This window comes from Passer montanus, unplaced genomic scaffold (assembly GCF_014805655.1).
Source record: "Passer montanus isolate IOZ18808 unplaced genomic scaffold, ASM1480565v1 scaffold59, whole genome shotgun sequence".
Taxonomy (NCBI): domain Eukaryota; kingdom Metazoa; phylum Chordata; class Aves; order Passeriformes; family Passeridae; genus Passer; species Passer montanus.
This window is the reverse complement of record NW_024370926.1, coordinates 3,131,199-3,144,420: the sequence shown is the minus strand read 5'-3', so window position 1 is coordinate 3,144,420 and position 13,222 is coordinate 3,131,199. Positions and strand designations below refer to the sequence as shown.

The 13,222-nt window shown below is 39.0% G+C and overlaps 1 protein-coding gene across 11 annotated transcripts in view; it reads left to right on the top strand.

Annotated features, from left to right (window-relative positions):
- Positions 1 to 13,222, top strand: part of ADCYAP1R1 (ADCYAP receptor type I) — a 146,155-nt gene that overhangs the window by 120,534 nt on the left and 12,399 nt on the right. For all 11 annotated transcript variants that reach the window (XM_039726617.1, XM_039726627.1, XM_039726626.1 and 8 more), the window contains one exon: positions 2,221 to 2,312. In XM_039726617.1, the coding sequence (XP_039582551.1) occupies positions 2,221 to 2,312 (92 nt within the window). The remainder of the gene's footprint in view (positions 1 to 2,220; positions 2,313 to 13,222) is intronic.

Genomic DNA, 13,222 nt, shown 5'->3' with positions numbered 1-13,222 from the left:
TAAATATAGTAATTTAAATTTCGTAAATTCAGTAAGTTTAAATAGTTAAATAGTGATTTTTTTCCTGGTCAGTGACCAGGAAAATGCACTCTGTCTGTTCAATGGGATTAACTTCACAGCTACATTTATTTATCTAATACAAGATTTAAAATAGTACTTGGTCACAGTGTAATAGTCAGCAAGTTGTCTGAGCTCTCTTTAACTGATGAAACTCTTGGATTTGGCTCAAATTTTGTCAGATACCTGCACATGGACAACTGAGAGGTTCTAAAGTGCCCTGTTTGGGCGTCACAGAATAGCTAAAATTGGAAAGACTTACTGGAAGTCATTTAGTCCAACCTCCCTGTTTAAACAGGATTCCCTAGGACATATAATTCAGGACTGTGTATAGATGGATTTTGAATATCTGAAGAGAAGGAGATATTCTGGTGCTCAAAAGAATACAATAATTTTAAAATGCTGTTGGGCTCCTGCATTTAGGAAAATAAATTGAGCCCCTGGCCAATATGGTCAGTGGCATCTGAAAATCTGTCAGGTTTGCCAACTCTAAGTGTCTCATTCTGGGCATTCTGAGTTGCTCTCCACACTCCACAGACAGAATTAAGCAGGCTTGCAGTGAGTTTTGTGGGAATTCAGACATCCAGATCACAGGTAACCAATGAAACAGGAAGTTTTATCAGGTTTGGTGTTTCTCCTTTGAAGTCTTTGGAAATGAAAGAAAATTCAGCCAATTTCAGCACCAAAACAGAGAGGGTTCAGTGATCCAAGGTTTTTGTCCATGTGTGAATTTCTGTGTTTTGCAGGCACAGTCTATGAAGGATCATGTTCTGCTGAGAAGGGGAATAAAACCTGGTTTCTGTCAATGGCATTAAAGAACCAAACAACCAGCAAGGCACCACTGGGCTTCTCCATCTCTTTGGAGTTCTCAGATCAGACAGAAACTGCTGGAAGAGTTCTAGATGCTGAGAATTTTAGACTTTCTCTACTGACAGACTCTAACTCCCAAGAAATCCTTGCTTTTGACCTGAAACCATAGAAAAAGCTTCCAAAATTGATTGATGACACTAGGATTACAAGTGTGTAGTTTAATTAGAAGTGTATAATATCACAAGGTGGAAAACTTAGAGTTTGGGGTTTTCAAATATACTAACATCTACAGAACAAGATAGAAGTTTTAAAACAGAGACTATTCCTTCTTCACCTTCTTCTTTATAAGTTTGAGTAGTATTTTTTAATTAAACAGAAAAGTCCGCATTCTGGACTTTGAGTGATTAGTTATTAAGTTAAAAGTGAAAATAATGTAAAAGTAATTTCTTAATTAGATAGTTTAACCTTAAAAAAACTCATAACAAAAAATAATTAACCATTTTATACCTTGTTAGTAGAATACTACAGCACTCCCTAGCTGTGAGACTATAACATAAATAAGAAAAAAGAAACATTTGAGTCAAGTATCTTCAAGTGCCTTCAATCCCAATCTCAAAAAAAAGAAAACAAACAAGCAAAAAAAAAAACCACAAACGAACAAACAAAAAAACCACAAAAAACAAAATGCCCCCCCCAAAAAAACCCCAAAAAACGAAAAAAAACCCCAAAACCTAACATTATAATGGTGCCCCATGTGAGCATCCAACTCACAACCTTCAGGTTATGAGACTGATGCTGATGCTCATGTTCAGTTCCTGGTCTCCCTGTAGGAGTATAAGATTTTATAATGAACCAACTTAAATTTCCACTGTTCAGGCTCTAAGAAGCTGTGCAGTTGGTGACAGCCAAATCTCAAAACAAAGCATTGAAATAAACTAATTTTATCATTCTGCAGATTTTTAAAACAGAGGGAAACTTAAACTGAGAAGTCTGTTGGTCAGGGAATGGGAGTTAAAAATGCCTTTACTCTCAAGGTTTTTATTTTATTATTTTTTAGTGCAGGGATCTTTTTATTCTGTGCAGGTTGATAATGAAAAATCTTGAAACTTTTTCATTTATGCTTCTCTTCTCTTGTCTTGAAACTGCAGAAATTCTGCCTCATTGTAGCTGCAGCAAGGGGAATAAAACTCTTGTGAACTTTCCCCATTGCTCCTGACCCTATAAAACTTTTAGAATGTGGTTTGGAGAAGAAAAAGGAAATGTAACCAAGAAGTCACTGGGAATGTTTCATTGTCATACTTTGTAAAAATATGTCATTGTCACAATTTTTTTCCTTTTTTTTCTTTCCCCCAGATAAACTTTGTGCTTTTTATTGGCATAATTGTGATACTTGTGCAGAAACTCCAGTCACCTGACATCGGGGGCAATGAATCCAGCATTTACTTGTAAGTACAAATAAAGCAGTAATCAATTTAAATTACTGATATACACATAGGAAAAACCCTCAAAGTAAAAAAGAAACCTCAGTTGAATTAGGTTAATTTTTGAAAAGAGTTCCAAGGTCTACTAAATTATTTTGATTTTTACTTTAATTTTTTAATCCATCAGCCATGAAGGTGCATTTTAATGCCAGCTTTCACCTTTCTTTAAATGGCCTATTAAATAAGCATAAATACAAGATTAAAAACAAACCCAAACCAATCTAATGTTTTTTAGAAGTCGGTTATCTGAAAATTAACATGTTGGTATAAAAATTGTTATCCTCATGGGATGGTTTGCTGTGCTTCATAAGTTCCAGGAAATGGTTCAAAGTTCACTGAAATCAATGAGATTTGGTGAAAAGGTTTAATTAACTTTAGGCTGAATTATAGTGTAGGCAGATCACATAGACATGCTTATGTCCATGTTTCTTCTAACCTTAAATACATTCCCCTTAAGCCAAACATTTCACACACACTGCCTTAAAATAGTTTTAAAATCCTAAAAACACAAATCCTAATATTTTCCTCTAGATGTTTGTAGCTTTGTAATTTATATGAGGTTTTTTTTTTAAGCTGGAATCCTTTTTATTAGTTTCCACCTCATAAGAGGGCAGATGTTGGCCAGTTGAGGTGGTTCTCATCATGATTTTGAGTGCATGCAGTCACTCTCCATATAAAAATTATATAATCCTCTGGAGTAACTAGGATATGGGGCAGCATCTCTGGTGTTGGCCTAAACACCACACACATTTGGTTTTGGGATTTTTTTGTGACCTTGAGTGTTTTCTTGCACACATAGACATAGGTAGGACTATTTAATTTAGTACTAAATTCCTGATAAAAATAGGCAAGCTATGAACACCTTAAATAAAACCAAAAGATGTTAGGGTAAAGTAAGAGATGCTTATTTGGTAGCATATATAATTATCCAGTGATTAGTTTCACCATAAGTAACCACAATCATAATATAATGATGTCATCCATCTAATTTTTCAGGGAAAAATATGTCCTCCAGCTGCCTATTTTTCTTTCCCCCATCCTGTTATCGAGTTTAGATTTGCATTAAATAATAATATTTTCTACATCAATTTTCATGTCTGTAGCCAGACATCCACTTACTGAAAGCGCTGCCCCTTTCATCTTGCTCTAAACTATGTTTCCACAGCCAAAAACAATGTTTTAAATTGATTCTGTGGTAGGATTTACCTCAGAAATAAAACTGAGGATGTGACTTAGTGACTAGGTTAACTTGTGCATGGTCTGCCTAGGGCTTGCATGAAGGCTTGGATGTTCTGCTAGGAAATCATCCCCGAGTCTTAAATTGTAATTAACACCTGAGATGTGCAGAGCTCATTCTGAGTCTGAATTTTGAAGTGCATGTTTGGTGTCTGCTGCACATCTCACAGATGAAGCAAAGCATGCCACAGACCCCAAAGATTTAAGTGGATTATCAAACATCCCTTGCCACCTTGGATCAATATGGTGACTGGGTTTTGCTGGTGTTTTTCCTATGTGTATAGTTAGCCACCAAAACCAAGAGAAAAAACATCATATTTTCTGTTCCATTCGCTGCCATTATTTTTTCCTCATGTTTTTTTGCAACTTTTATAACCGGGTGTGTATAAACCGATCTCGCATTGATGTATGTGTTATGGAGTGGAGTGTTGTTTATCCAAACAGATTGGACAGCAGAAAAGTTCACACAGGGATGATAAAAAGGAATGGAATTGATAATTCTGTGCAGATATGCACCAGACAGAGTCAATATTTGTGCTCACATACCCTGTAAAAAGAGAGTTTGTAAGGAAGGAAGATGATAGATCATAATCTGGTTCTGTCACCATATTGAAATATCTCACATTTAGACTGTGGCTCATATTAAGCATCTTCCATGTTCTATTTTGCTGTTTCAACCTATTGTAGCATCATTCCATCAGACCAAATTCCTCATCCAGCTCTTTATTCCGGAACATCTTTAAGCACTTTCCCTTTAGTAGGTGAGGAACAATGAGGTTGAGGAAGGATTTTCAACCTGTTTCTGAAGGTAATACCTCATGGATCTGCAGCAGGGATTGAGATTTATTCTAATACCATTCTTCCATTTTTTGGGATAACCAGACAGCTGGTACTTCCATCATCAGAAAAAGAAAATTAAAGACCCCAAAAAGTTGGCTACTGACTTTTAGCAGGATTTCTTTTTATATGTCTGCTACATGTTTAGGTGAAGGTCCTTGTAATGACTATTTTTGTTAGAAAAATCTACCTCTGGTTCTACTTCACAGACATGGTGGTGATGGTTCTGCAAAGCACTTAAGCCTGTATTTGATTTTTAAAGCCCTGGGGATGGGCTTAAATTCAAAGATTAATCATTTATTGCCACCACTCTGCATTCATTATTAAAATCTCCCACTGGAGAAGTTGGCTGGGAGCTATGACAGGACCATGGCAGAAGAGAGCACTGCAGGGGAGCTGAGGCTTAATTAATGCAGTGTAGCCACTGGAGAATATAAGATTTACCTTAAAATAAATCAATCATTTCTATCACTTGACACACATTACCAGGGCTTTACTTCCATAAAAAAAAATCTAGACTTTCTCTCTAAACAACGTGATCATTGTGTGCAACAGCCTTTGCCTTTAGGCTGACAAAAACTTGGAAACACATTGTTAATTCCTCACAATTTTCCTGGAGTGGCCAAGTGCTTCGGTGGTTATAAAATTCCATTTTATCCACTTGTGTGTGCAGTCATCCATTACCAGTCTCATGCCTCCCCAGCCTTTCCTCATGCCTTTGGTTCCCCTCGGAGCTGCCTGCATGCTGCTGACACCCAAAAATCCCACCAGGTTCTGGGAGAGCAATCACTCCATCTTTCTTTTGCTGATGTTTTTGAGAGAAGCTCCTCTTTACTGATGAAAATATTGGGGATCTCTAAAATGCAGATTCATCAAAATGTCTAAGCAGCTAAGGTAGGAATTCAAAAAAGACATCGAAGACACCCCCTTTAAAGATAATTTTAATTCTATTATTATTTTGGGCTATTTTTCTAAGAAACTTCCACACTTCCTCCCAATAGTCATCATAACTTTTTAGTGTCAGAAGTGCCAAAGATGTAAATTTTTTTTCTTGAAACCTGTCTGGTTTCAGTTAATCTTGTGTCAGTCCTGAATAATTCTGCCAAATTAAGCATTGAACCGAAGCAAGATCAGTAATGCAAATGGAATAGATTTTTATCTGAGGGACAAGTTCTGAGATCCCCAGGAGGTGGGGAAGCATTAAGAGCTATTGATCGTATTCTTAGAGTAATTAAGACAGCTATTAACGAAGTTCAGGCAGGTTTCTCACCCCAGCTGGTGAAATAAACAGCAGTAATGTCCCATCATTACAGACATAAAATGGTTTGGGTTGGAAGGGGCCTTCAAATCATCCAGTGCCACCCCTGTCATGGGCAGGGACACCTTCCCCTATGCCAGGGTGCCCCAATCCCTGTTCAGCCTGGTTTTGAACATTTCCAGGGATGGAGCAACTACAGCTTTTCTGGGAACCTGTGCCAGCGCCTCACCTCCCTCACAGTAAATAAGTTTTCCCTAATATCCAATCTGAACCCATTGTCTTTCCATTTAAAGCCATTTCCCCTCGTGACATGTCCTATTTAATCTCACAGAACAAACAACCATGTCTTGAATTGGTGCCAGTATTTTCGATATAGTTCTAAATTAATTAACATGATTCCAAACAGAAAGAACCCCCTGATTTTAGCAGTCTTCAATTATACTTTGTAAACAACAGTGAAGGCTTCCCCAGAACAGAGACTAAACAGAGTTAAAGAATAAAGCAGGGATTGATTTAAAGGATCTCCTCCATGGATCCACCTTGGGCAGCACAAGAGCCCAGCCAGGGCTGCACCCAAGATGAACCCAAATGGCCCCAAAATGCACGAGCACTGCCGGGGTCTCTCCCTGGGCTCAGCTCTGCTCCATGTGCACATTGCAGTTCAGTGTCCAATCCCAGCTGCAGCCCCTGCAGTCCCATCCTGCTTGTTTTTCTCTCTCCAGCCCACGGGGTTTGTGCTCCTGGGCTGAGAATTGGATCATTTGTCCTTGGTGCCCAGCTGGAGCAGGAATTGTTTTGTCTCCCTGCTCTGTGCAGAGAGCTCACCATGCCCTGATGTGAAGCTCAGACCCACACACTAAAGCAGCACAGAATGTGAAAAGCATAAAAGCTGAAACCTGAGGCATCAGAAGTAACAGATTATTTAGGAATAGTTGCCCTATATGCTGAGAGCCAAGGAGCACCACATCAGGAGTCCATGAATTAAAGAGATCTCACAGTCCTGGGGATTGCAAACAATTAAGAACCCTACCATGGCTGGTTCAGCACCCAGAGCAGCCCATCAGGCCCACATTATTTGCATGGATTTATCATCTATCAGTTTCTTCCCTGGAATTTTAAGAAATGGATAATAAACTGATCAGGCAAGACTTCACTGTTTTTGCCATGAAAAATCCAGCCAACAGTGTGTAACCTGGTATGTCAGAATCTGTTTTCCAACATCCAGCTTTTGGTCAAGTTGTTGCACAGATAGTACAGCACCCCCCACCAGAAAAAAAACCCAAACATATTTCTACAGAAATGCCTACACAAAGCTTAAATTCACGCTGTTATTTTCACAAGCATTGTTGCATTGCTGAAATACTCACTCTAGAGAGAAAATCATCAGCATCACTACCAAAAAACGCCACTATTATATTAAGTAGGTGCATGATGTAGATGCATGCTGGAATAACCCTTAAGATTAAAAAGACCCACACATTTCCATCAAATCTTTGTTTTTTCATTCATTTTCAAGTATCAAGCACATATAACTGAAAAAAAATCTTTTTATTTTATTATGATTTCCAGTTTATCACGACTGGTGTAATTTGGGAGGGGGAAGCTTGTTTCTGCTTTTGCTTTGACAGATTCTTCATAAATTTTGTATCACATGTTGAAAGCTCAATGAAAAGAAAACAAACCCCACATATATATCTAGCTAATTCAGGTCTATGTCATTCCTCCAATCAGCATCTTGCTGGAAAGAAAGGAGAATCATGGCATATATCATAGGTAGGTATGATTTTACCTATGGTGCAACCTAGAGGGTTTAGGGCAGCAAAAGCAATGTTGTAACCCAGATGTTTTGGTAAACAACACTCCTCTAAACTTCACCTCCAAAGTCACTGGACACGCAGTGATTTCATTCTGCTACCGCTTTGTCTTGCTGCAAGTGCTCAGACTGCCAGAGTTGGAAATTATTGACAGGGTCTTGGTGCTAAAAGGCTGACTTTCTGACAAGCAAATGGCAGATGTTGGATGGACAGTGTGTTCTCTAGGAAGGCACTGCAATTTCTGAGCCCCAGGAACTGCCAGCTGGGTGCTGGGGCACCCAACAAAAGGAACAAAGCAACAAAAGGAACTCGTGTCCTTGGGTTAATCCTTTTCTACCACAGGAAAATACACTGGGAAGCACAGATGATGGTCATTGATGTCAGTGCCTGATCAGCAAGGACCTAGTGCTCATTTCTGAGGAAAGCCAGGGGAGTAGATGATACTTGCTGCTTTGATCAACACTAATTCTTGATTTCTTTATTTAAAGTTCTAGAAAAACGAGCTCATTCACTACTATACTTTTCATGTACATTGCCCAAGGCAAATTATTACTTTGGGTGCTGGTTTGATTTGTTTTTTTTGTGTTGTTGCTTTTTTACTTTGGAAGTTTTGAGTGGAAAGGGATGGGGGTGTTCATTTGTGCCAATCTTTTCAGGTAGGGATTGGAAAAAAACCTGGGTGTACTCATTAGGAATGTAAGGTCTTGCAGGCTGTGTACCATAATTAGCAGGAGTGTAATTAACAGGGATTTATTTATTTTCAGATAAAATAATCAAAAGCCCTATTCTGCTTTGATTGCCTATCTGTGGTTTCAATTGCTGGAAAATCAAACAGCACAGGGTATATAGTGTGTTTATAATGTCCCTGGGAGCTGTTATTGCTACTGAACAACTGAGGGTAAAATGCACCTAAATCCCTCAGGTGCCTGTGGCAAGGACAGGAAGGTGAATTTTTGGTTGTCAAATCTACTTTCCCAACCTAAACACTGCCTTTCATGCAGTACATCCTTTACATTGTTACATAAATTATGAGATTAGACCTAAAACTATTTCTGCCTTAAAAGAGGTTTTGTTATTTCATGGGTCCCCAGCCAGAGGAATATTCCAGAAGAGCAAATCAATATTTATAAAGGAAATTGCATTCCATTTCAAATCATATACAAGCACCTGACCAGAGCTTTGGCAGGATCTGATTTTGAAATCACGGATCACAAATCTTATTTCTTTTTCATGAAAAAGGGTTCTGCTTCTATTATTTGGAAATCTTTAGAAGGCAGATTTTAGGGTGCAAGGCCTTGGTCTGCACCGGTGGTGTCTGTGTGGTGGAGGTTGACCCCTGTCCTTTTTCCTCTTGCAGTAGTATTGAAAAATAGGCTGACTTTGTCTTTAAACACTATTTCTGTGGCTGTAAGGCATTTTAATGGGAAATTTTATGGTTTAAATGGATATACAGACAGAGAAAAGGATACAATGGTGATTTTTGTTGTTGATGAGCTCATGAGATTTTGAAACCTGCCTGGGTTTCACATGTAAGAATTCTCTAATGATGACTTAAAAGTTCTCCTTGGCTTTATGATCTGTGGCAGCCTTAAAGAGCAAAGTTCCTTGTCCACAAGCTGCATCCTAAAAGAGTAAACCACCAATTTTTTTCCCCCATCTGTCACAAGAGCAAGCCATGAACTGAAAATGTGCAATTTTGCATTAGAAGGGAAGCCACTATAAGATGCTCCCTCTCTTGAAAGATCAAGGAGGTGTGCAGGTTAGTGAGGGAGAGAATAATACCAGCTTTTATCCAACACTGCAATTCTCTTTATAGAAATGATTTATATATATATATATTTAAGAAAACACAGCAAAGCTTGCTGCACTCCCAATAGTTCTATCAAGGGTTGGATTAGCCCTAACAGCCCTATTTTTACAGAGCTTGAGGCACCAAAAAAAAAGGCTAAAGAGTGTTTTATGAGTTCCCATTGAAATGTTAGTGGCATGTATCTGGAAATTTCAGCTACAAAGACAGCACCAAAGCCATCATGGCTTGATTGCCATAACTGGTATGGAACAGAACTCAGAACAGCCAGAGGCTCAAGCCAGAGGGATTTATACATAAGTGCTTGCGTCTGTAGGGTTCTTGTGTAAAAATAGGATTTTGCCCACGCATGTGCTGTCTGAAACACTTCAGATATCTAAAATTGTTCCAGCCTTGCTGCTTAAAAGGCCACAAATACTTCAGCAATGTGCACAATGTAAAGCTTCATATTGTAAAAGGAGAGTGGCTGCACTTCACTAAATTTGCTGTAACCTTGTCAATTTTGCAACACACTGGAGCTTCCTGATTAGCAAAAATAAGGTAGCTTCCAGGAAGAAAATGCAGAACGGATCTCAAATGTGCTTCTGAAGTCACTGCACTTGGTCAGAGTGAAAAACCTAATTTCGATGTGTATTGATATGCTTCAGTTGTCATGGAGATCAGCAGGATAGGGAACGTCCAGTGCCCAAGGCCACTTGACTTTTCGAATTAGCCACGGATGTGGGTGCAGGATCTTTTATCAGAGCAGCTTGCTTAGATCCTGGGAAAAATAACAGGTCTGGAGAACCAGAAAAAATTTCAGAAGTTTCAAATTGAGCATTAACTCTGGAATATCCAAAGTAGACCATTCTGGCTGTTTGTGTTTTTCCTCATGCATTGCTCATGTCTAAGTTTGCTGGTTTGAGTGCAGTTAGACTGAAAGAGATGGATCTGAATTTTTCTTTGCCCCAAATCAGTTTGCACCTCTGATTCTTTGAATCAGTTACTTAATGTGAAGGTGAAGGTGGAGCTGAAGCAACTGGTCATGCAGCAGTTAATGTGAGAGTGCAGGAAATGGGGAATAATTCTGACATCTCTGATCCTGAGCCTGCTTTCAGTTTATACCAAGGCTCGATGCCCACCACCAACCATGGTCTTCCACTTAGTTTTTCCCACCATTCAAACTTTTGCCTCTATCATATGAGGACAACAGGAATTTACTTTCCCCTCAGTGTCTCTGTTTCTCCTTGCCATTGATTTATTGTGTCTCACTTTAGCAGCTGGCATTGTTTCACATCCAGTGGGGTTAGTTTTTAGGAGAATTTTTAGGACGTACTCCAGGATTAGTTTTACATCTGGAGAATTTTTAGGGCGTACTCCAGGGAAGTACACAGCCTGAGGTAGGGAAGGGACAAGGAAGATGGTGCTGTCCCAATGCAGAAGGTTTTTGATCTGGAAAGACAAATTTCTTGTGAGGATTTTGTGAGTAATATTGTGTGTCCAAGGAACTGTGTGGTGCAAAGCAGGCAATCAGTTTTCTAAGAACAAATTGTGCCTGCCTTGGACAGTAAAAGAACGTCCTCAAAGGCCACCAGGCTCCAGATGCTTAATACAGAATGAAGTCTCAGTGAAGGTTGTTGAAACAAATACAAACTACCTCAAGACAGGACCAATCCAAAGCCATGTGTAAGGTTCTTATCACAGTCTTAGTCCCACCTGTATCATTACTGATTTCCAAACTGTAATTCCTCTTTATGTTTCCAATGAAAACACTGGAGTTATTCAGCTGATTATGTGTCTGCAAGCCCAGCTTTTTTTAACAAAGGCTGTACTCTCTTTTTTCATGAAGGAGAGTTGTAGAGATGGGTTGTACCATGAATCTGCAGGGATATTGTAGAACATGTAAGGCAGGTGAGTCAAAACAGTGTAAGTGAAGCTTCAGAGCTGCAAATTATGTAAACCCAGTGTAGTTATAGTGATGCTGAGCTCTGCCAGCTGACAGAAACCAAAACCTGTCTGTAATGCTTGAAAATCCACTTATTGTGTCAGCCTGGGACCATAAACTCTCAGTGGGCTTTGCTCGTTTGCTTTCTTTCAAGGACAATGAGCTAAATCTCATTGTCAGATATTTATGCCTGGGTTTGGATATTCATAACAGTAAAGTATTCAAAACGTTAATTTATGTAAGGATCTCATTTGGCATGGTACATTTTTCTCATTCAACCTCCTATTGTCTGCTCAGTGATGTTACTGCACCTCCAGCAGAATTATTCCACAGTGCACGACTTGGATCTGTGCTCTGCACTCAGAGACAATAACCCAGCTTGGGAAAACAGGAGCTCCAGAATTAATACAGGACAAGAATCAGAACCTTGAAGCTACAGTTGTTTTTGTTGGAAGAGTTCTGCCCTCTGCTACCAGCTTTATTCTCAAAAACACAGGCAAATATCAGGCTTAATCTCTTCATTATTTAACTCCAAGTATAGCAATGGTGTTCTCCTTCTTTTTATGTCCACTCTGTAGAAGTTAGAAAAGGCATGGATGAGCACTGTAGATAGGATTTTTTGCTCTCTTTGACCATTTTGTTTCACCTTCAAGCTTCAGATCTATTCAAGGGTCAGATTTACTGGACAGAAAGTTCCAGTCCAAATTCATGTTTGTTAAAACATCTGTTTTTAACCACAGCATTAATCTGCAAGCAGTCATTCAGCTTCAGCTCCTTATTTTGGTGTCATTAGCAAGGAAAAGTAGAACTTTAGGTAACAAGACTAAGAATTTGGGATTTGTTTTCCATTAAGGCTAGAGACACAGTTTTCTTTTTTTTTTTAGTTTGGTTTGGTTTTCTTTCATGAAGAGCACAATATTTGTTGTACTTTTAGTAAGACAGAAGGACATCTACCTGATTTAATAAATCAATTTTGCTGGGCTCCTTCCACAGTCAGTAGAGACCTACCCAGTCCAGAGATGAAAATCCTTTAGTACAGCTTATTTCACTTTAAACAACAATTTTAAAATAGGTCAGGTAAATCTCACTTTATGGCCTGTTTCTCACCAGTGACTGCCAAGCTGGCATGGGGTGATAAGGAAAAAGGCATGCAGCTAAAAAAATTAGAGGAGATACAACTGAAAGACAATTTGCTGAGGAGCACCTGGGCTTACTCTGTGTCTGGATGAGAGGGTGAATGGCTCTGCCTGCACACAGTGGGTCAGAGCTGCAGCCACTGCAGTGGGATGGAATTGTAGAATCTGTTTGTTGTTCACAGAATAAGTTCTGCTTTCCAAACTGCTCCATCTGGTCTGTAAGGGTGTGGGGTTTATAAATGTAGTTGGTGTTTTGAAGGCAAACAAGTGCAGCTTCAGGGAATCCTCAGCTCCTGAGCAGCAAGGAGATTTCTCCCAGCCTAGAGAAGTATCAGCTGAGGGGAAGAGGTTGAGTGATATAAATAATATATTAGACAGATCTACTTTTCTCCTCTCTCTCCCATACAATCTCTCTGCTTCCACTTTGGTTAACTTTCTACTGTATTTTCAGTACTTTATTTCATTGATTTGTTTCTGCATTCCTGTGATATAAATAATATATTAGGCAGATCTACTTTTCAGTTTTCTCCTCTTTCTCCCATACAATCTCTGCTTCCACTTTGGTTAACTTTCTACTGTATTTTCAGTACTTTATTTCATTGATTTGTTTCTGCATTCCTTCTCCTGCTACTACACAGCTGCCAATCCCATTCATGGTGAGGTTACATAGAATTTCTTGAGCAGGGTGCACAAAGATTCTCCATGAGGAGCAGTTTTAATTTGCGTGAATCAAGTTCTACCTTTACTGAGTTTCCCAAAGGATTCCCCTTCAGCACATTCAGAGACAAGGCACAAACCTCATAATTCCCCATGTGTTGGTAGCGACCTAAATTCAGGACCCTGATCATTTTCATGATGGATG